We start from the raw sequence: 22,048 nt of genomic DNA on the forward strand, positions 1-22,048 counted from the left end.
CAATGGTCATCCCACTCACACAACAGACGTACAACTTTCCCCACTTCCAAGCAGTTATCTTGGGGGTACAGTGGAACCCCCTTTTAAGACCCCCCAATTACCTCCCCCTTTTAATATCTTGCTTTTTCAGATTTACTGTTCATGACCTCTGTAAATTACCCCCATTTTAAGACTCCCTCCTTTTTAAGGCCTGATTTTCTCAGATTTGTTGGAGGTCTTAAAAGGGGGGTTCCACAGTAACACTCAGTGTCAAAACGACACCAGATGCAAAACTCAAGTCATTTTTATAGAACTGATCAAAATATAGATGTACAAAAACAGAGGCTTGATAGTGCAACATGTTGGAGGCGTCACTGTGTGCCAGTGGCTGACAAAGTCCTTGTTCACTGCAACTGAACAGATCACATCAGGTCAGCCACAATATGTTGAAAATGACACTGATTTTTATGCGCGCTATACCCCTTGTTGACACACACACACACACACGTACACGTATTACCACTCACCAGGGACGTAGCAGACCCACAACATTTGGTACGGCGAGGGAAAAAAAAAGCCGATTTGCTTCCCAATGTGACGTGATCATCATCGGATTTCTTTAAAAAAAAAAAAAGTCTAAAATTTGGTACTGCGATCGCCGTACCCGCCGTACCGCGTCCTACGTCCCTGCTCACACAGCACTGGACAGAAACCTTGTCTGGATGGTAAAAATGTCTTTAAAGTAAAACAAATGGAGGGGTCTTCATACCACAGAGGCAAAAAGTTTGATTTCTTGTGTTAGCTTTTTGACAATGGTTTCTTATCCCTATCCCCTATTTTTTCACTATTAACCTGCCCTCCTCCTTCCCCCCTTAACTTGACTTTCTTTCTTTCTTTCTTTATTTGGTGTTTAACATCGTTTTCAACCGTTTAAGGTTATATCGCGACGGGGAAAGGGGGGGGGGGGGGGGGGATGGGATAGAGCCACTTGTCAATTGTTTCTTGTTCACAAAAGCACTAATCAAAAATTTGCTCCAGGGGCTTGCAACGAAGTACAATATATTACCTTACTGGGAGAATGCAAGTTTCCAGTACAAAGTTTGTTTGTTTGTTTTGCTTAACGCGTTAACGCCCAGCCGACCACGAAGGGCCATATCAGGGCGGTGCTGCTTTGACATATAACGTGCGCCACACACAAGACAGAAGTCGCAGCACAGGCTTCATGTCTCACCCAGTCACATTATTCTGACACCGGACCAACCAGTCCTAGCACTAACCCCATAATGCCAGACGCCAGGCGGAGTGGCCACTAGATTGCCAATTTTAAAGTCTTAGGTATGACGCGGTCGGGGTTCGAACCCACGACCTCCCGATCACGAGGCGGACGCCTTACCACGAGGCCAACCGTGTCGGTTTCCAGTACAAAGGACTTAACATTTCTTACATACTGCTTGACTAAAATCTTTACAAACATTGACTATAATTCTATACAAGAAACATTTAACAAGGGTAAAAGGAGAAACAGAATCCGTTAGTCGCCTCTTACGACATGCTGGGGAGCATCGGGAAAATTCTTTCTCGTCCCAACCACTATGGGACTCCCCCTAACCCGCGGGGGGCTTAACTTGACTAAAGATTAGGATCTACAATTCAGAAGGAAAATCATGCAGCCTCAAAGCAAGAAAACTTGTCATATATATTCAAGAACAAAAAGTTCTAAATGGATGTTTCATGCAACAATACAAACAATAAAAATCTGTTTTGGTTTTTATATCCTCTGTGTAGGAGTTGAGATTCCGTCTTCAGATGACAGGCCTGAGAAATCACTATATGTACACCCAAGTGTTCCTGTCACGTTACCACAGTGACAGTCTGAACCAGCCAGTAAGACTGTGTGTATCACAGACAGCGCTATGCAAAGTAACAAGCAAAAAGATCAATAACAATGTGAATAAAACTAAAAAATCAAGTGCCAAATGCTATCCCTTCCACCAATTCACATGCACCTTAAAATCAGTACAGACATGAGTCAGTTACTTCTTTCACAGATCCCAGTATCACATCTTCTATCAAAAGTATTCCAACAACTTCAATTTGGCAAATGAAGATCACTTAAAGGCCCAGTCTGCCTCAAATGGTTTACAGAACGATTTAAATCTTCTCCCGAAAAAAGTAGTTCTAACCTTATGGAACACACTTACAACAGCATTTAATAGCATTAAATGACAATGGCAATTTAGCTTGCGTAAACCACACACCAGATTTCGTGGTTCATTTTACCCTTGAGCCATCGTGGACCCGTGGCACACACTTTCCTTTTTTTTCTCACAAGTTCGTCATCAGTTTGTGATTTCAATGCGACTTGCTGTATCTGCAATAGCACGTAATTGTGTACCTCTGAATGTAAAATGCAACGAACGACTGCGAGTCACACGCACTTATCCTTATCGTAAGGCGGTTAGCTTCAAAGACGCAAGTGATATGCAGAAAGTTCGTCTGCTTGCCTTGGTGAAACACGATCATTGCGTGACTTAATTGCTTCCGGTCTCCCTTTTTATATTTAGTCAAGTTTTGACTAAATATTTTAACATCGAGGGGGAATCGAAACGAGGGTCGTGGTGTATGTGCGTGTGTGCGTGTGTGCGTGTGTCTGTGTGTCTGTGTGTGTGTGTAGAGCGATTCAGACTAAACTACTGGACCGATCTTTATGAAATTTGACATGAGAGTTCCTGGGTATGAAATCCCCGAACGTTTTTTTCATTTTTTTGATAAATGTCTTTGATGACGTCATATCCGGCTTTTCGTGAAAGTTGAGGCGGCACTGTCACGCCCTCATTTTTCAACCAAATTGGTTGAAATTTTGGTCAAGTAATCTTCGACGATGCCCGGACTTCGGTATTGCATTTCAGCTTGGTGGCTTAAAAATTAATTAATGACTTTGGTCATTAAAAATCTGAAAATTGTAAAAAAAAATAAAAATTTATAAAACGATCCAAATTTACGTTTATCTTATTCTCCATCATTTGCTGATTCCAAAAACATATAAATATGTTATATTCGGATTAAAAACAAGCTCTGAAAATTAAATATATAAAAATTATTATCAAAATTAAATTGTCCAAATCAATTTAAAAACACTTTCATCTTATTCCTTGTTGGTTCCTGATTCCAAAAACATATAGATATGATATGTTTGGATTAAAAACACGCTCAGAAAGTTAAAACAAAGAGAGGTACAGAAAAGCGTGCTATCCTTCTTAGCGCAACTACTACCCCGCTCTTCTTGTCAATTTCACTGCCTTTGCCATGAGCGGTGGACTGACGATGCTACGAGTATACGGTCTTGCTGAAAAATGGCATTGCGTTCAGTTTCATTCTGTGAGTTCGACAGCTACTTGACTAAATATTGTATTTTCGCCTTACGCGACTTGTTTTTTTTACTTTCAAAACCTCGAGTTGTACTGATCTCGTCTTACTGAAAAAAGAAATCTTTTATGATTTAAGAATGTTTGTGTTACAAGCTGTCAATTTATTATTTAGATTTTAAAAGTTAGTTCTAGCACCAAAACGAGGCGTCCGTTGGTGGTACAGACCATCCGGGAGGCCGCGCAAAAATAAATTCTTTGAAAAATGCTTGCTCTTTACGGAGGGCACCAAGGATGTTCTCAAGCGGTGAGTGTTTAAACGAAAGGGTGTTTGTACTGTGTGTAAAAGCCTGACAGTGTCTGTGACCAGAAACGGATGGTTTACGGGAGGCTGTGTGTGCCTTTAACTCTCTTTATTTCATTTATCTCTCACTTCACAAACACCTGGACACAACACATGACTGACCACAGGTTCTGTCACCATGCTTTCTCTATCACAAACAACACAGACAACTTCACTTCAATGAGAACAGACCTGTGACCTCCAATCTTCTTTGTCCTTTCATCTCCCATTTGGCTTTGACCAGTCCACATCAGATGGCTGGATGTGTCTGAAGGTTAGGTCACTATACTTTTTCCATCAAGCTTACCGCGTGACCAGTCGATCACTGCCTGTGTCTATGCTTTCTGTATCAACAAGGCAATAGAGCCAACTACAATCTATCACCATGCTTTTTGTGTTGACAAGATGATAAATCCAGCCATAATCTGTCCCTATATGCTTTCTGTGTCCGCCTGACAGTGTGAACATTTACTGACACTGTCGCTATATACGCTTTCTGTATCAACAAGATGTTAAGTCCATCCATAACCTTTCACGATGTTTTCTGTATCAGCCTGACAGTGTGAACATTCACTGCCTGTGTCTATGCTTTCTGTATGAGCATGACGGTGTGACAGTTCATTGCGTGGCGCAAGGCGTTGACGGAAGCCTGGTCGGTGAGCGCCACCCAGCGGTATGACATGTCTCTCAGCGACGGCAGTCCCCTGTTGGGCGGCAGTGACAGTGATGCCAGCGTGGTGATACAGATCCCGTCGTGTTGACCAGACAATCCGTCATGCTCCACTCCCAGAATGCCGTGCAAGGTGAGGTTGAACTTGTCACCGGATATCCCTTCCTGCACAAATGTTCACTGGAATATGACAGGGCATGGATTTTTGTACATGTATTTCGCATATTCCACCAGAGGCAGAAATATTTACTACTTGAAGGTTTATTTTTCTTTAAAAAAACACACACAAAAACACACACACACACACACACACAACCTGAAAGTCTTGTGAAAGAAGACAAGTCCAGGGGTACAGTGGAACCCCCCTTTTAAGACCTTAACAAATCTGAGAATGACACGGGTGTGTGACATGAATACCTCTCTGGGAGTCACATAAAGTGTGTCTGTCCTGACCTGGTTTCAAAGTCCAGTGATCTAGCCACTAAGCTAGCAGACAGACAGAGGAGAAAGCCAGTTACCCTGAGCACAGAGTGTAGCGTGATGTTGAGCGAGGTGTCCTGGGGAGCGATGACGGTGGTGATGATGTGACTTACCCTGAGCACAGAGTGTAGCGTGATGTTGAGTGATCTAGCCACTAAGCTAGCAGACAGAGGAGAAAGCCAGTTACCCTGAGCACAGAGTGTAGCGTGATGTTGAGTGATCTAGCCACTAAGCTAGCAGACAGAGGAGAAAGCCAGTTACCCTGAGCACAGAGTGTAGCGTGATGTTGAGTGATCTAGCCACTAAGCTAGCAGACAGAGGAGAAAGCCAGTTACCCTGAGCACAGAGTGTAGCGTGATGTCGAGTGATCTAGCCACTAAGCTAGCAGACAGAGGAGAAAGTGAGTTACCCTGAGCACAGAGTGTAGCGTGATGTTGAGTGATCTAGCCACTAAGCTAGCAGACAGCCAGAGAAGAAAGCCAGTTACCCTGAGCACAGAGTGTAGCGTGATGTTGAGTGATCTAGCCACTAAGCTAGCAGACAGAGGAGAAAGCCAGTTACCCCGAGCACAGAGTGTAGCGTGATGTTGAGTGATCTAGCCACTAAGCTAGCAGACAGCCAGAGAAGAAAGCCAGTTACCCTGAGCACAGAGTGTAGCGTGATGTTGAGTGATCTAGCCACTAAGCTAGCAGACAGAGGAGAAAGCCAGTTACCCTGAGCACAGAGTGTAGCGTGATGTTGAGCGAGGTGTCGTGGGGAGAGATGACGGTGGTGATGATGTGAGGCCGCTCCTTGTTACTGGCCAGCATCCTCAGTCTGAAACATGAACAGGCAGCAACTTACACCAACAGTCAGTAACATGCAGCAACAGTCAGTAACATGTAGCAACAGTCAGTAACATAAAGTAACATGCAGCAACAGTCATTAACATAAAGTAACATGCCTCAACAGTCAGTAACACAAAGTAACATGCAGCCACAGTCAGTAGCATAAAGAAACATGCAGCAACAGTCAGTAACATGCAGCAACAGTCAGTAACATAAAGTAACCTGCGGCAACAGTCAGTAACATAAAGTTACATGCAGCAACAGTCAGCAACATAAAGCTACATGCAGCAACAGTCAGTAATATAAAGAAACATGCAGCAACAGTCAGTAACATGCAGCAACAGTCAGTAACATGCAGCAACAGTCAGTAACATAAAGTAACATGCAGCAAGTCAATAACATACAGTAACATTTGTTTGTTTGTTTGCTTAACGCCCAGCCGACCACGAAGGGCCATATCAGGGCGGTGCTGCTTTGACAACATACAGTAACATGCAGCAACAGTCAGTAACATAAAGTAACATGCAGCAACAGTCAGTAACATAAAGAAACATGCAGCAATAGTCAGTAACAAAAAGAAACATGCAGCAACAGTCAGTAAAATAAAAAGACATGCAGCAACAGTCGGTAACATAAAGTAGCACGCATCAACAGTCAGTAACATAAAGTAACATGCAGCAACAGTCAGTAACATAAAGAAACATGCAGCAACAGTCAGTAACATGCAGCAACAGTCAGTAACATAAAGTAACATGCAGCAACAGTCAGTAACATAAAGAAACATGCAGCAAGTCTGTAACATAAAGTAACATGCAGCAAGTCAGTAACATAAAGTAACATGCAGCAACAGTCAGTAATATAAGTAACATGCTGCAGCAGTCAGTTACATAAAATAACATGCAGCAACAGACAGTAACATACAGTAACATGCAGCAACTTACACCAAGACAGAAATACACACCAACAGACAGCATAATTATGTCAAGACAGCAACATGCAGCAACTTACATCAACCAGCAGCAACACACAATATCAATACACTGCCAGAGGTCAATGCAGGATTGACTGACATACATCCTTCCTCCGAAAGCGGCGTGTGGCTGCCTAAATGGCGGGGTAAAAACGGTCATACACGTAAAATTCCACTCGTGTAAAAACACGAGTGTACATGGGAGTTTCAGCCCACGAACGCAGAAGAAGAAGAAGAAGACTGACATACAAACACACACACAAACACATCTATAGAGACAAAGAGACACACACAGAGACAGACACAGTCACAGACACACACACACACACACAGACCCTCACCCTCCATTGTCGGCCAGGTCGGCGACCAGCACAAAGCGGTGTAGCAGCAGGGGGTGGGGGGTGAGGGTGGGTAGGAGGGGAGGGTGGAGGGGAGTGGACTCCAGTGAGTTCTTGTATTCCAGGGCCTGTTGGATCGGTGGGATGATGTCACCGGCACTGAAACACACACACATACAGAAGGGACCGATAAAAAGCTGCAAGGCTTAGGGTTAGGATATTAAGGTATCATCTAGTCCGGTGACTGGTCCACACTGGTACAAAGCTTGGGATCTTTATCGAGCGCGTGTGTGCACTGACAGGGATATTGGGTCACCGAGTGCACTGACAGGGATGTTGGGTCACTGAGTGCATTGACAGGGATGTTGGGTCACCGAGTGCACTGACAGGGATGTTGGGTCACCGAGTGCACTGACAGGGATGTTGGGTCTCCGAGTGCACTGACAGGGATGTTGGGTCACCGAGTGCACTGACAGGGATGTTGGGTCATTGAGTGCACTGACAGGAATGTTGGGTCACCGAGTGCACTGACAGGGATGTTGGGTCACCGAGTGCACTGACAGGGATGTTGGGTCACCGAGTGCACTGACAGGGATGTTGGGTCACCGAATAGAGTCCACACAAAGTTGACTCTTGTGTTTGTAAATATAACTGTGTCAACTGCTTTCACAGCCAGCACTCTACCGACTGAATTATCTCCCCGCCCAAAGAATCCTGTCCTTTCCACTACTACTATATATGATTAGACCAAACCCAAGTTACTTATTACACAGAACACTCACATTCAATAGCATGATACCACACCCATCACCCTTCAACCTATCTCTCCTTTCTAGACATGCGTAGTCATGGTAACGTACCGCAGCTCCACCTCCCCGTTGAGGATGGCGCTGACATCATAGAACTCTGCCTGCAATGATTCCTCGTCCGCCTCGGCCAGCGTCTTCAGCTGTCCCCCTGTCACACAGCACAGGTTGGGTCACCACACCGCCAACATGGGCTGGGAGGTCTGTGTGATTTGTGTGTGTGATTTGTGTGTGAGTGAGTACATGACTGCGTTAATGTGTGTAGATGAGAAGATGTTCGCATGTACACTCCAAGAGAAGAAAAATGCAACCAATTTGAAACCATAATGTGAATAATGGCTTCAAAAAAAATAAAATAAAATAATACCAATGAATTTAATAAAACACTGTTACCGTACATTGTAAACAAAAGCCTAACAAGCCACCAATACCAGCACTCGACTCTTAAGTAAGTAAACGAAACAATTCCAACACACACACACACACACACACACAAACACAACCCTGTCTAAACAAATGATCCTGTTTCAGAAGCAACCCTACCTGTGACGACCCCAAAGAAGGAAAGCCGCATCCAGCGAGCACAGCCAAAGTGAACATGCAGCAAGGTCACGATGTCACAGTCCAGTCCCGCCTCCTCCTTCACCTCTCTCTTGGCCCCTTCCTGTGGATAGTCAAAGTCAGTCAACAATAAGTCTCCTGGCCCATTTCTGTGGATAGTCAAAGTCAGTCAATGATCTCTCTTGCCCCTTCCTGTGGATAGTCAATGTCAGTCAACAATAAATCTCCTGGCCCATTTCTGTGGATAGTCAATGTCAGTCAACAATAAGTCTCCTGGCCCATTTCTGTGGATAGTCAAAGTCAGTCAATGATCTCTCTTGCCCCTTCCTGTGGATAGTCAATGTCAGTCAACAATAAATCTCCTGGCCCATTTCTGTGGATAGTCAATGTCAGTCAACAATAAGTCTCCTGGCCCATTTCTGTGGATAGTCAAAGTCAGTCAATAATAACTCTCCTGGCCCATTTCTGTGGATAGTCAAAGTCAGTCAATGATCTCTCAAGGGACACAGGTGAATGACAAGAGACGTACCACCTGTGTCTCGTTGTGTTCCAGCCTACCGGCGGGGAGATACCACATCCTGTGACAGGGGTGTAAGGGTAAGGGTGAGAGACAAGATATGTACGTACCACCAGTGTCTCGTTGCGTTCCAGCCTACCAGCGGGGAGATACCACATCCCGTGACAGCTTTCCTTGGCTTCCTGCACCAGCAGCACCTGGCCGTTCTTGTTGAAGAGGATCGTCATGACGATGTAGCCCGTGTTCACCTTGGTCCTGGGAACAAATTGCACTGCCAGCAAATCAACACGTGTTATCTTCATTATCACTTAAACCGTGCAAACCACACATGCACACACACGCACACAAACACACGCACAATCACACACACGGAGTGGGCAAGAGAGAGAAGATTCTAGGACACTTTCCCCCTGGATTTTTTCCCCCCTGACTTTATCCCCCCGAATTCTTCCACCCTGATTTTTTCCCCCCGTGACATTTTCCCCCTGAGACTTTTTCCCCCCGTGACTTTTCCCCCCTGGGGCACTTTCCCCCGTTACTCTTTCCCCCCTTGACTCTTTCCGTTATTTTATTATTTCTATTTTAATTTTTTTGTTAATGCTTATAATGCTTAATTTTTTTATAAAATGAATAAATAAAATGTGTATTCTTACACATGTGTGGTTCCTACTTTTAATTCAGCAGCTTTGGTTTAAAACACGTACATTCACAAACATACACATCTAAAAGAGTCTAAAATAGTCTAAAAGAAAACACTGTATGCCGCGAAATGCGCTGGTTAGAGTCTTGGTATTTCCTTCTTGTGTGTGGCGGAGGATGACGAGCGACGTGTTGAGCAATCTCTGCTACGTTCACATCTAGAAGCGTCTAAAAGAAAACATTGTGTGCAATTCCAAGTAGGTATGTGTCAAGGTTTCAGTTGTCATATGACCGAACGAGCCGCAAAACGCGCTCGTTAGAGTCTTTGTATTTCCTTCTTTTGGGTGGTGGAGGATGACCAACGATGTGTTGAGCAATCTCTGCTCGGCCAGCTGCTTCCTCTCTTCTGAGAACTTCCAGGAACTTCCAGAAGTTGGGGTGATGCGCTCCAACGTTTAACTGGAATCCTGTGACAAGCCAGACTGCCCCCTGTGACAAGCCAGACAATGCCGTTGAAAGAAGTCTTTGAGGCGGTTCCTCCGTTTCTTCAGCTCGGCGCCTCAGTGAACTCCTCACTGCCATAATTTCTTCTGTGTGACTCAGGAAGATGGTTGTGTTCATTGACTTCCTTCTGCACCATTGTCTCAAACAAATGGATCTTGGCCTTGCAACCGCCCATCTTTCTTCTCTCACACTCCCTGCTTTGCTTTCCACCTGCCAAATCCTTCTGTTTTAAATATATGTATTTCTTGTCAACAACGCATCTTGCTCCTCTCTCTGTTGTTTTGAAATCGGCCTCTCTTTGTTATCCATTTTGCAGAATAGTGGCAATCAAGTTGACAGTCACGGATACTGATATCGCAGATTTATCATTCACGCATTCACAGATTTCATTTACAGTGGCTAACAACACTGCTCACTTCTCACGTGAAAATACAAGTGTACGAATGATTTGTAAAGGGGTGGAAATGTTTGTGTCTAACACTGCTCACTTCTCACGTGATAATACAAACGTGCGACCAATTTGTAAAGGGGTGGAAATGTTTGTGTCTTCTCACGTGATCATCAATTGATATAAAAAAAACATTGCTAAAAATTCACAAGGGGGAAAGAGTCACGGGGGAAATAGTCCGAGGGGGAAAAGTCACGGGTGGAAAGAGTCCCAGGGGGAAAAAGTCACGGGGGGAAATAATCCGGGTGGAAGAATTCGGGGGGATAAAGTCAGGGGGGAAAAAATCCAGGGGGAAAGTGCCCTGATAGGGAGAAATTGTTAGAAAAAGCGATGACCCATGCACATTTAAATATGAATCCTCATCAGTATGTACAGTGGGGTGGGGGGGGGGGGGGGGGGTGGGGGGGGTGGGGGGGGGGGGGGGGGGGGTGGTGACACATGTGGGAACATCGCTGGCAGTGCAAATATAGGACTGAAAACAGGTGAAAAAGTGAAACTCTTATAGCTGCTCATTTAAATCCCCCTAATACTATACAGTGGAAACCCACTATTAGGACCACCCAATTTCACAACGTCTGCAACATAAACCTCCAATATTACTGTTTAGATTCCCTTTTTAGGACCTGATTTTTCTCAAATTTGTGGAGATCTTAAAAGGAGGAGGGGGAGGGGGGGGGGTCCATTTGAGCAGAAGCACACATGGTTGAGACAGACCTGTTTACCCCCATAAGTGTTTTGGAGTAATGCTCAGCCCCAAAAATAGTAATCCTGGCACAAAAATAGTAATCATCCAGCATTCGTCGCCAATTACAACGCACATGACAACTGTGTCTGCGAAACGCAATCATGCACATATATCCATCATTCACAAACAAAACACATCAGTCAGTTTTTGTGGTCATCATAATTTCAAAGAAGATCACATCAAAAGCACATGCATCACTGATTCTTTTTCTTTTGCTCGTAGTAGGCCTTTTTCAGTGTGTCAAGCGCTTCTCTACTGTACTTGAGCTTGCCGAATGAGTGAGGGCGAGACTTCACCACTAGAATAAGGCTCTCCAGCATCTCATCAGACAGATCTCTGGTCAGTCCTGTGCTTTTTCACCCCATTTTGCCATTGACAAAAACAATGCCAAACATGTGAATGGATAAAAAAAAATAAAAAAAAAAATTATTTTTTTTTTTTTTACATTTTTTTTTATTTATGAAAATCGTAGTCTTGACACGGATAGCAGAATGGCGTATTTTTTGCAGAAAATCGTAATAAATTACGCCAAAATCGTAAGGGTAAACAGGTCTGTTGAGAGGGAACTCACGGGCATCCTTCCTTTTGAAGTCGATGGTGTTGACGGGGACGGGCTGACCGGCCAGCAGCTTGCCGAGGTCTTTGGTCACATGGTCCTGCTGCTCCTCCGCCATCCTGCCGCGGACCAGGCCTGCACACTGTGTTCAGGGACAGATTGTAAGACTCTTGAGGCGTCAGCCTGAAATCTCAATACTTGAGTAATAAATAAAGATTGATTGAAAATCAAAAAACAAGAAAGGGAGGTTGTTGGAACGTTTGTTATTGACAAAACAATACATTCACAGATATTTCGACCCAACGGTCTTTTAAGTGAACAGACAAACACATATTCACACAAAACTTGTCTTGATAGAATCAGTTTTTGCCCACTCGTCAGGAAGCCGAGCGAATGAATGATTGTATGATGAAATGAATGACGTAGAAAGAGAATTTCATTTTCATTTTAATTTAAAAAATCTTTTATTTCATCATACAATCATTCATTCGCTCGGCTTCCTGATTCTATCAAGATAAGTTTTGTGTGAATATTTGTTTGCCTCAGACCTGGGAACCCCTGTTTTGCACTTGGAGTATTCTCAAACAAACTTGGTGTATTTTCAGAAAAATGAGCGTACTCCACACAGCATATGAACATCCATGATTAAAGCATGCTTCACACAAGTTTACCTATACATTTAAATCTCAAACAGAATGAGGCAGAGCGATGTTAAGATATCAAAACAAATGCTTTTTTTCAATGTTTACTGACAAAAACTGTGATCATGTGTCAAAATACTGGATCGCCTTCGAGATGGGCTTGTGAAGAAATGTCTAGGGATGTTTCTGGTCGTATTTTTTTCCCACTGACCGTACTGATTGTATTCTAGACAATCATGCGTACACAATACGGCGAAATCGTATGGGTTCCCAGGTCTGTTGCCTGTTCACTTAAAAGACCGTTGGGTCGAAATATCTGTGAATGTATTGTTTTGTCAATAACAAACGTTCCAACAACCTACCTTTCTTGTTTTTTTTATTCTTAATTTTGGTACGTTGGCAGTCTCTTTGTTTTTAGATTTAAAGATTGATTGTTCATTCTTTTGTTCTCTCTCTCATCCTAATACAGCCTTTATGTGTGTATGTTTTTGGGTACGGGCCTATGATCGAGACGCTTACACACGCACACACATGTGTAAGTTCGTTTGTGTGTGTACTCATGCACTCGTGTGTGTGTGTGTGGTGAATGTCGATTCTCCTGTTAGGCTAAGGGAGACGACTCCCATATATTCCCCCTGTACTGGGAGTGTTGAGCCATCTCCCCCCTTTCCCCGTCGCGATATAACCTTCGTGGTTGAAAACGACGTTAAACACCAAATAAAGAAAAGAAAAACACAGTGGTGGGTAAGACAGATAGATTCAAGAGACAAGACAACAAGACGTACCTTTTGGATCTCCAAACGGTCTTCAAAGTTTTCGGAGACTTGCAACAGCCTGAAACGGTGAGTCTGTTTAGGGCATTTAAGCTTAGCTTCCCCCGGGGAGCTCAGCAGTATTCCCATGTTACGATAATGTAGCAAGCGCAAGGCGGCTGGGCATACCCCAGCGGCAGTGCGTGTTTAAATCTGTTGTGTGTTTTGTGCGTACCATCCTGTCAACCGTATTGTTCTATGTAAAGCTCAGTTTTCACCACGTGTGTGTGTGTGTGTGTGTGTGTGTGTGTGTGTGTGTGTGTGTGTGTGTGTGTGTGTGTGTGTGTGTGTGTGTGTGTGTGTGTGTGAGTGCGTGCGTGCGTGCGTGCGTGTGTTTGTGAGTAAATAAAATACATATTATAAGCGTACCTTTTGACATGCAGAAGGGAAAAATCATTCATCAAAGTACGGTTCCATGTACGAAAAACTTTACAGAGAAAATTCAATTATGGCACAGGATTGCGAGCTTCAAATTAAAACGCTAGAGTTCAAGATTACCATTTAATTCAAGCCATTTAATGTAACACAGGGCGAAATGACTGCATAAGAAGGGCATTACATGCGCACACAAAGTTCACTTACGATAGAAAACAGCCGTGTTTTGTTGCTCCAGGAAGTTGATAATTTCTGTGTCTTCACACAAAAAAGAGTATCCGTATTATTTTGGGTTCTGTTGATATGCACTCAGAAGTTTTCCTAATGTTTTTTCTGGATATCAGTTTTTAAACATGTAGCAAACTCGAATATCTTAGTGATATTTATGACTTTAACGTTAACTTATAAGAGAATCCATGCTTTTCTACCATAGCGCTGTTTCTATACAATAAGAGCTCCCTGAAAGTTGACCTTGACCTCTCCTTCCATCGATCAAGATGTTGAGTCGTTGTTTGCTGTAAACTCATCGTGACTTCACTGTGATTGTAAGTTTCGTTTGATTGACTCATTGCTTTAGATTCGAAATCCCAAGGTTCTTTATGAGCAGTGTTGTGTCCCGAGGAAAGAGGGACAGAAAGTGTGGTTTGCACATTTATTAGCCCCAGCAGACGACGTGTGTAAGATGGCCGCGGTTTCCTCTGCAAAACAATAACACAGTGTTTGCGTGTGTGTGCGTGTGTGTGCTGCGTCTCAGCTAGCGTGGTTGGCATCGTCCGAATGGCGGATCTCTTATGAAAGAGGGATGTATTATGTCTTTAAAGATATAATTACAATGTTCACCAGAATGTCAGCCTTTGAACGGATGCACTGTAGCCTTCACTCATAACCCACCCCCCGGGCAATCCAGTTGTGTTCTGGATCTGGTAAGGGTAAGGGTACGTTGCAGGAGCCAGTAATGGCTATCGTCGCAACAGAAACTGGGAGAGCGCAGCGCCTATTAAAAAAAAAGTCCTCTATATGTGCTGATTTTTGTGTGGACAGTCCACCAGCTCATGTTTTCAGTTGGAGTTCCGGTTAAAAAGCTGGCTAAAAAACACTCTAGCTACTGTCTGATACTAGCAGGTAGTTTGGGGAGACCGTGTTGGTCGAATCATTGGTGATGATGGAATTATAAATATAAGCTAATTGTAATGTTTAGCCGTTTCAAAAAATAATGAATGCTACTATAGCTCCCATTTCAACACATTAGTTACAGTGAATGGGATGAACATTCTACTGACTTGCTCACATTTGTATATATACATGTCCATTAAATTCGCAAGAATCTGTGAAGGTTGACGCAGTAGTCTCCCTGTCACAACATTCCTTGCATACATGTATATTTCTTCTTCTTCCTTGTTCAAGGAGCAAGGAGCATTTATGTATCACAGTATGTGTATCAGTTTGTTTCTGTGTTGTAATACTTCTGTACTGCTATTACAACTGTCGTCACCTAGACCATTAGAGTATTCCAGCAGGAACGGCAAACACAGCTAGAGCCCCTATAACACCTGTTTATATTTTTGCCACTCATAAATCCTGCAACATATTTGTGCATGTTGTGCCGACAATTTGACGTTCAATTGTTGTTTTCATAAGCTTATTTTTCTGGTGATTTATGTTTTTGCAGACACTACATACAAATGTTCTGACTTAGTAAGACAAATGTGGTATTCCATTGTGCTTTCAGCTTGCTGTGAGCCTGGTTGCATGGCTATGATGGCGGCGGTAGCAGCAGGGGGAGAGGCGGGGGAGGAAGGGGAGGCGTCGTGGAAGACGCAACTGAAACAGCTGGTGCAGAGCGGGGACGTGGCGGGGCTGAGGGAGGCGCATCGTGACGGTCACAACCTGGGCCTGGTGCTAGACGACGCGGGCAACTCTGCGTTGTCCCTGGCAACCAGCATGGCGCACGACGAGATGCTGGACTACTTGCTGGACACGCTGGGGGCATCGCTGGGTCAGGAGGAGGTGCTGTCGGCCTGCATCACCGCGCTGCACAGCCTGGCTAACTCTCGCAACCCCCACTTCCTGTCGCTGCTCAGTCGTCTCATGACCAGCCGCCCCCACCTTATCCCTTATGTGGTGGTCCTCCAGGCCGCCTTCAAGATCCTGCGGCCCCCGCCCAAAGACTTGCTGGTGCTCTTCTGTGAGACCGCGCTGAAAGTGTCGCCCGAACTGTGTCGCGACGTGTCCCTCAACCTTGTGCTCTACGAGGAGACAGAAGTGTACTGGCAGCTCCTCACGCGCGGCATGTCCTTGAACGACCTGTGGCCCGTCAACTGCCAGGAGAACCCGTACTCGCGGTACTACACGGCACACAACCTGTTTGACATCTACTTCACGTACGGCTGCCTGTTCACCATCCACACCAGCAGTCGAAACAAGATCACCAAGATGACCATCCAGGCCGCCAACGGTCAGGCGTCCCCCGCCGTGCTCTACGTCATCCAGAACTTTCCCACCGATCTCTACGACGATGTCTTCAAGTACCTGATGCTGGCGGGCTTCACCATGAGTCCCGCCGCCATTCACCGCATGGCCAACGTCGAGATCGACAAGGCGGCGGAGCTGATCCGCTGGTACAAAGACTTCCACTGTCGCCCCCACAGCCTCAAGCACCTGTGTCGTCTGTGTGTGCGCAGCAACCTGCAGTACAACGTGGTGCACGCCGTGCAGCAGATCCTGCTCCCCGAGGACTTGAAGAGATATCTGCTCATCACCGACCCCAACACCTACTGACCTTGACCTTGTGCTGTGCGGGAGAACGTGATAACAGGCTGTGGGATGTGAGCTGTGAAGTGATTGAAGTCTCACACTGATAAGGTTTTCATGAAGAGGCTGATACCAGAGTGTGAGAGCTCTCTGTGAAGTGATTGAAGTCTCACACTGATAAGGTTTTCATGAAGAGGCTGATACCAGAGTGTGAGAGCTCTCTGTGAAGTGATTGAAGTCTCACACTGATAAGGTCTTCATGAAGAGGCTGATACCAGAGTGTGGGTTCATTCTGTGTATAATGATTGAAATCATGAGTAAGGATAGCTGTGACTTTGAGCATGAGCAGACTGCCAACCCCCAGAACAAAACCTGAGGGAAAACGAGTCTTATGAACAGTATTTGAGAGACATCTTCAATGTGTTTGCATTACCATTTACAAGCTTTTGCTTTGTACAAAAAAAGCTATTTTTGTAGCCGTGATGAAGCTGGTCTTTCATGTGACTTGTGAGTGTTGGGAGACCGTCAGTTGTACTGGGTGGCAACAAGACAGCGTTTTGTTTTGCAACATGCAAGACACCTTGTTGTTTGCTACATGATAAAAACAGCTTTGTGTTCTGCAAGATCAGATAGCTTTGTGTTCTGCAAGATCAGACAGCTTTGTGTTCTGCAAGATCAGATAGCTTTGTGTTCTGCAAGATCAGATAGCTTTGTGTTCTGCAAGATCAGACAGCTTTGTGTTCTGCAAAATCAGATAGCTCTGTGTTCTGCAAGATCAGATAGCTCTGTGTTCTGCAAGATCAGACAGCTTTGTGTTCTGCAAGATCAGATAGCTTTGTGTTCTGCAAGATCAGATAGCTCTGTGTTCTGCAAGATCAGATAGCTTTGTGTTCTGCCAGATCAGACAGCTTTGTGTTCTGCAAGATCAGATAGCTTTGTGTTCTGCAAGATCAGATAGCTTTGTGTTCTGCAAGATCAGATAGCTTTGTGTTCTGCAAGATCAGATAGCTTTGTGTTCTGCAAGATCAGACAGCTTTGTGTTCTGCAAAATCAGATAGCTCTGTGTTCTGCAAGATCAGATAGCTTTGTGTTCTGCAAGATCAGATAGCTCTGTGTTCTGCAAGATCAGATAGCTTTGTGTTCTGCAAGATCAGATAGCTTCGTGCTTTGCAGACTTTGTGCTCTACAGAATATAAGAAGACAGCTTTGCATTCTGCTGTGTGCGTTCTTGACAGGTGCGTTCTGTCGCTGTGTGATATGCATGGTATGATGTGCACTGTTCATAATACTGACCACGACATGCTGCCCCTCCGTGTGCTGGCTCTACTCTCTCGAGTCTCTGTGGCTGACCAAGTGGACAGTGAGCGTTTGGCTTCTCGCTCCGATCCGGCCACCACACAGCTTGGTGTGTCCAGGTTGCGTCCAGTTTCACATCCCGGCCAACTTGTGGTGGTACACTGATAACTTCTCATCTTCTCTCTTTGTTTGGAGATACGCTGACTGACTTGCTTGGGCATTGTGCAAATGATCATATCTCAATGTGTGAGAGTGAATGCCTGTGTGCGCCACGAACTCTTGTGAGAAGTAATGACCTGGCTTGTTGATATAGTCTTAAGTTGTTAATAGTTCCCAAATTTTTTTGTTTTTTTGTGTTTTACATTGTATAAGAAATTGTGCTATCAGTACCGTGTAAATTTAACTTAAGATATCAGGTATACATGAGGAATAGATTTATTTGTTTATGATAGAGATGCATGTAATATTTATACTGTTGTCTTTGAACGCTTTTCTGAAAACTTCAGATTTGTTTTGTGAAGCAGTTTACCATGAAACTTAATTGTGCATGCAAAACATTTGGCAGAAATTGTATGCAAGGTGGGAGAAATTGAAGACAAAGAGAAGACAAATAATAGTTGTAAGACAGAATTACATGTATTTATAACTATTTGCTGTGAGGCAGGTGAGTAGAGACAGTGGTGAGAGCAATATATACAGTGTGTGGAAGTGTGGCACTCACTGCAGACGTTTTGACACTCAAACTCATACTCCTGGCTTCACTCTTGGCTTTTATAGCAAGTAAATTGGAACTAAATCCAAACTAAAACTAAAACGTTCACATACCAGACGTTTTGCCGACTTGGTGTCGGCGACTCCTGAGCAACTTCAAACCAACTAACTGAACATTGGGCAACTAGTCTGTCATGTGACTGATCATTGGGCAACTAGTCTGCCATGTGACTGAACATTGGGCAACTAGTCTGCCATGTGACTGAACATTGGGCAACTAGTCTGCCATGTGACTGAACATTGGGCAACAAGTCTGCCATGTGACTGAACATTGGGCAACTAGTCTGCCATGTGACTGAACATTGGGCAACTAGTCTGCTATGTGACTGAACATTGGGCAACTAGTCTGCCATGTGACTGAACATTGGGCAACTAGTCTGCCATGTGACTGAACATTGGGCAACAAGTCTGCTATGTGACTGAACATTGGGCAACAAGTCTGCCATGTGACTGAACATTGGGCAACAAGTCTGCCATGTGACTGAACATTGGGCAACAAGTCTGCTATGTGACTGAACATTGGGCAACAAGTCTGCTATGTGACTGAACATTGGGCAACAAGTCTGCCATGTGACTGAACATTGGGCAACTAAGTCTGCCATGTGACTGAACATTGGGCAACAAGTCTGCCATGTGACTGAACATTGGGCAACAAGTCTGCCATGTGAACAGTCCCTAAGATTTTGTTCCAATTTACTTCCTAGTTAAGTTATTAGCAACTTGAGAACTCAGTTTAACGCTGCTTTACTCCTCAGTGATTTATAAGTGACTCCCAGCAGACTTTTGTTTTTGCAATTCTCAGTTGGGTGAGGTCTAGCCAAAAAAAAGCATTGAATGCGACCGTACAAACCTAATGCAGAAGTGAGCTCAGAATGAAAGTCCTGGATTTGATGATTTTGTTTCCATGTCTTTTGTTGTTTGAACATTGTGATGATTTTGTTTCCATGTCTTTGCTTGGTTAAACATTGTGATGAACGAGTGGCATGCACGCAGGTGTCTGTTTAATTGTTGTTGATCTGTGTCAGTAGACTTTTTGACTGCCCATGTTCAGTGGAACCCCATTTTAAGACCTCCGAAAATCTGAATAATCAGGTCTTAAACCCAATTTAAGACTCCCTCCTTTTTAAGATCTGATCTTGTCAGATTTTTGGAGGTCTTAAAAGGGGGGTTCCACTGTAGTTGTAATGAAATGAACAGAAAATATTTAAAAGTAGGATCTTGTGGAAGGATGTGGCGTTAAAAGAGAGGTTGGGTGGGAGGTGGCGAGTTCCACTGTATTTATTCCAGTGGGAAGTGTCTTTGATGGACCAACGTTGAGTGTGACCGCTGGTGCCTGTTTGTTGAAGTATATATGTCCCCAGGCAAAGTCAGAAGTATTTCCCGGAGTAAAGACACAATCTTTGCTAAATGTGCCCCAAGAATATGCTATGATGTCCCAAAACACCAGGAAGATGATGCTTGTGGGGGTGGGATCGAGTAGGTTTGGATGGAAGTGGGGTAGTGTTTGTTTTGTGAAAGTAGGACACCCCCAACAATCTGAGAAGATCAGAAAAGTGAGTTCATTAATTTACAGACATTATAAACCGGGACTGTCAAAACAGTGGTAGCCCCCTTATGAGACCCCCAACAATCTGAGAAGATCAGAAAAGTGAGTTCATTAATTTACAGACATTATAAACCGGGACTGTCAAAACAGTGGTAGCCCCCTTATGAGACCTCCAACGATCGGAGAAGATCACAGAAGTGAGTTCATTCATTTACAGACATTATGAACCGGGACTTTCAAAACAGTGGTAGCCTTCTTATGAGACCTACAACAATCTGAGAAGATCAGAAAAGTTAGTTCATTCATTTACAGACATTATGAACCGAAGATCTGAAAAAAATAGGATCTAAAAAAAGGGGACCGGATGTCTCAAAATGGGATCTTGGAAGGGGAGGTTCCACAGTACGTGGATGCTGTAAATATTGCCAGCTATACCTGGAGGCAGGTAGGTTGTCAGCTACGATAGCAGGTAAAAGTGCAGGTAATATTGCTACGATAAGAGGTAGTACTGCTATGGTAGCAGGTAATACTGCTGGAAGTGTTCGTATGATTGTGATAAGCATTGCCCATCAAGCAATTGCTGGTGTGTGACACATGTTGCAGACTTGATTATGATGAGCATTGCCCATCAAACAATTGCTGGTGTGTGACACGTGTTGCAGACTTGATTATGATGAGCATTGCCCATCAAACAATTGCTGGTGTGTGACACGTGTTGCAGACTAGATTATGATGAGCATTGCCCATCAAACAATTGCTGGTGTGTGACACATGTTGCAGACTTGATTATGATGAGCATTGCCCATCAAACAATTGCTGGTGTGTGACACATGTTGCAGACTTGATTATGATGAGCATTGCCCATCAAACAATTGCTGTTGTGTGACACGTGTTGCAGACTAGATTATGATGAGCTAGTCAGAGACTGTCGAGTGTGTACTGAACAGTATGTATTCTACAGTCTCTGAGCGACCACCTCTCCAAAAACGACCACTTGTTCAAAACGACCACCCAAGAGGATATTGATAATTTTTTTTCCAGTCTAATTTACCTTTCCATAAGTGTCTATAACGATAAGTTTTGGTTGGTCCCGCTGGTGGTCTTTCTGGAAAGGTTCGACTGTAGCTACTAGCTGCACAATTAAGCCTCTCAAACATTCACCCAAGCTTCAGACGTTGCTGCCTAATTACTTGGACTAGTGTGTGCAGCTAAATAGAATGTGTTGTTTTTGTTATGTTGACTTTGGTGATGTGTGTGGGTCTGTGAACAATGCATCATTGTCCTGATGTCATGCCACCCATACCGGCCGTGACGTCATGACACCCATACCCGTGACGTCATGCCACCCATACCCGTGACGTACCTTCATGAACTGATGTTTCTGTACATTGCGATCTATGGTAATAAATATTACTTTGTACAAGCTTATTTACGTGTGTGTGTGTGTGTGTGTGTGTGTGTGTGTGTGTGTGTGTGTGTGTGTGTGTGTGTGTGTGTGTGCGAGCGTGTCTGTGCGTGTGTGTCTGCATGCGCGCGCATTTGTATGTGTATATATTAATTACCCAATATTGACGGACTGTGTGATGATATCTTCTGCTATGGTCTGTTGAGACAGTGATATCAAAATCGAGACCGGAGGTCGAGATTTTGATATCACTGTCGAAACAGACCAATAGCAGAAGATATCATCACACAGTCAGTCAATGTTAGATATATTGCTAATTCTCTGGACATTTTGTATTTACTGTAAAGAAATTACAAAAGTATTTGTCTCAGTTTTGGCTGTTCCATATCCCTCCTCTGATTATTATTTCTTTTTGTTCACTCTTTTTTTGTACTTTTCAGTATTTAAAAATGTCTTTTCTTTCAAAAAGTCTTTAGTCACTTGCTCAACCAAATTCTGGGATCATTACATTGTCATATATATTTGTTTATTTTTAGATTTAGGTGTTTTTGTTTTTGAAGTGGGGAAGCAATAAAGAGGTCGTCGATATCAAAACTGATATCGACGGAAATGTCGTCGATATCACTTTTACAATGAGCTCAGTTTTGCCCAATTGACCAATGGAAATCCACGTAACATATGAAATAGCAATATATATATATAT

At 43.9% G+C, this 22,048-nt stretch overlaps 2 protein-coding genes across 4 annotated transcripts; one reads left to right on the plus strand and one right to left on the minus strand.

The window, feature by feature from the left end:
* Positions 1-267: 267 nt before the first annotated feature.
* Positions 268-13,938, minus strand: LOC138961940 (8-oxo-dGDP phosphatase NUDT18-like). Of its 2 annotated transcripts, XM_070333623.1 has the most exons (9): positions 13,784-13,864; positions 13,175-13,223; positions 11,764-11,890; positions 8,967-9,127; positions 8,322-8,442; positions 7,833-7,929; positions 6,976-7,131; positions 5,551-5,653; positions 268-4,522 (listed from the first exon to the last, which is right to left on the minus strand). In XM_070333623.1, the coding sequence occupies exons 3-9, from the start codon at positions 11,864-11,866 to the stop codon at positions 4,271-4,273; spliced, it is 993 nt and encodes a 330-aa protein (XP_070189724.1). In that variant the 5' UTR covers positions 11,867-11,890; positions 13,175-13,223; positions 13,784-13,864; the 3' UTR covers positions 268-4,270. The 2 variants fall into 2 exon arrangements, with proteins under 2 accessions (XP_070189724.1, XP_070189725.1); XM_070333624.1 differs by lacking the exon at positions 13,175-13,223 and having other exon boundaries at positions 13,784-13,938.
* Positions 13,939-14,043: 105 nt separating this feature from the next.
* On the plus strand, positions 14,044-21,368 carry LOC138961939 (uncharacterized). 2 transcript variants are annotated; one of them, XR_011454356.1, is made up of 3 exons: positions 14,044-14,121; positions 15,306-18,987; positions 19,051-21,368. XR_011454356.1 is itself a non-coding variant. In XM_070333622.1 (2 exons), the coding sequence occupies exon 2, from the start codon at positions 15,326-15,328 to the stop codon at positions 16,352-16,354; it is 1,029 nt and encodes a 342-aa protein (XP_070189723.1). In that variant the 5' UTR covers positions 14,044-14,121; positions 15,306-15,325; the 3' UTR covers positions 16,355-21,368. The 2 variants fall into 2 exon arrangements, 1 of the variants encoding a protein (XP_070189723.1); XM_070333622.1 differs by having other exon boundaries at positions 15,306-21,368.
* The last annotated feature ends 680 nt before the right edge of the window (positions 21,369-22,048 follow it).

The sequence above is a fragment of the Littorina saxatilis genome, linkage group LG3 (assembly GCF_037325665.1).
Source record: "Littorina saxatilis isolate snail1 linkage group LG3, US_GU_Lsax_2.0, whole genome shotgun sequence".
NCBI lineage: Eukaryota > Metazoa > Mollusca > Gastropoda > Littorinimorpha > Littorinidae > Littorina > Littorina saxatilis.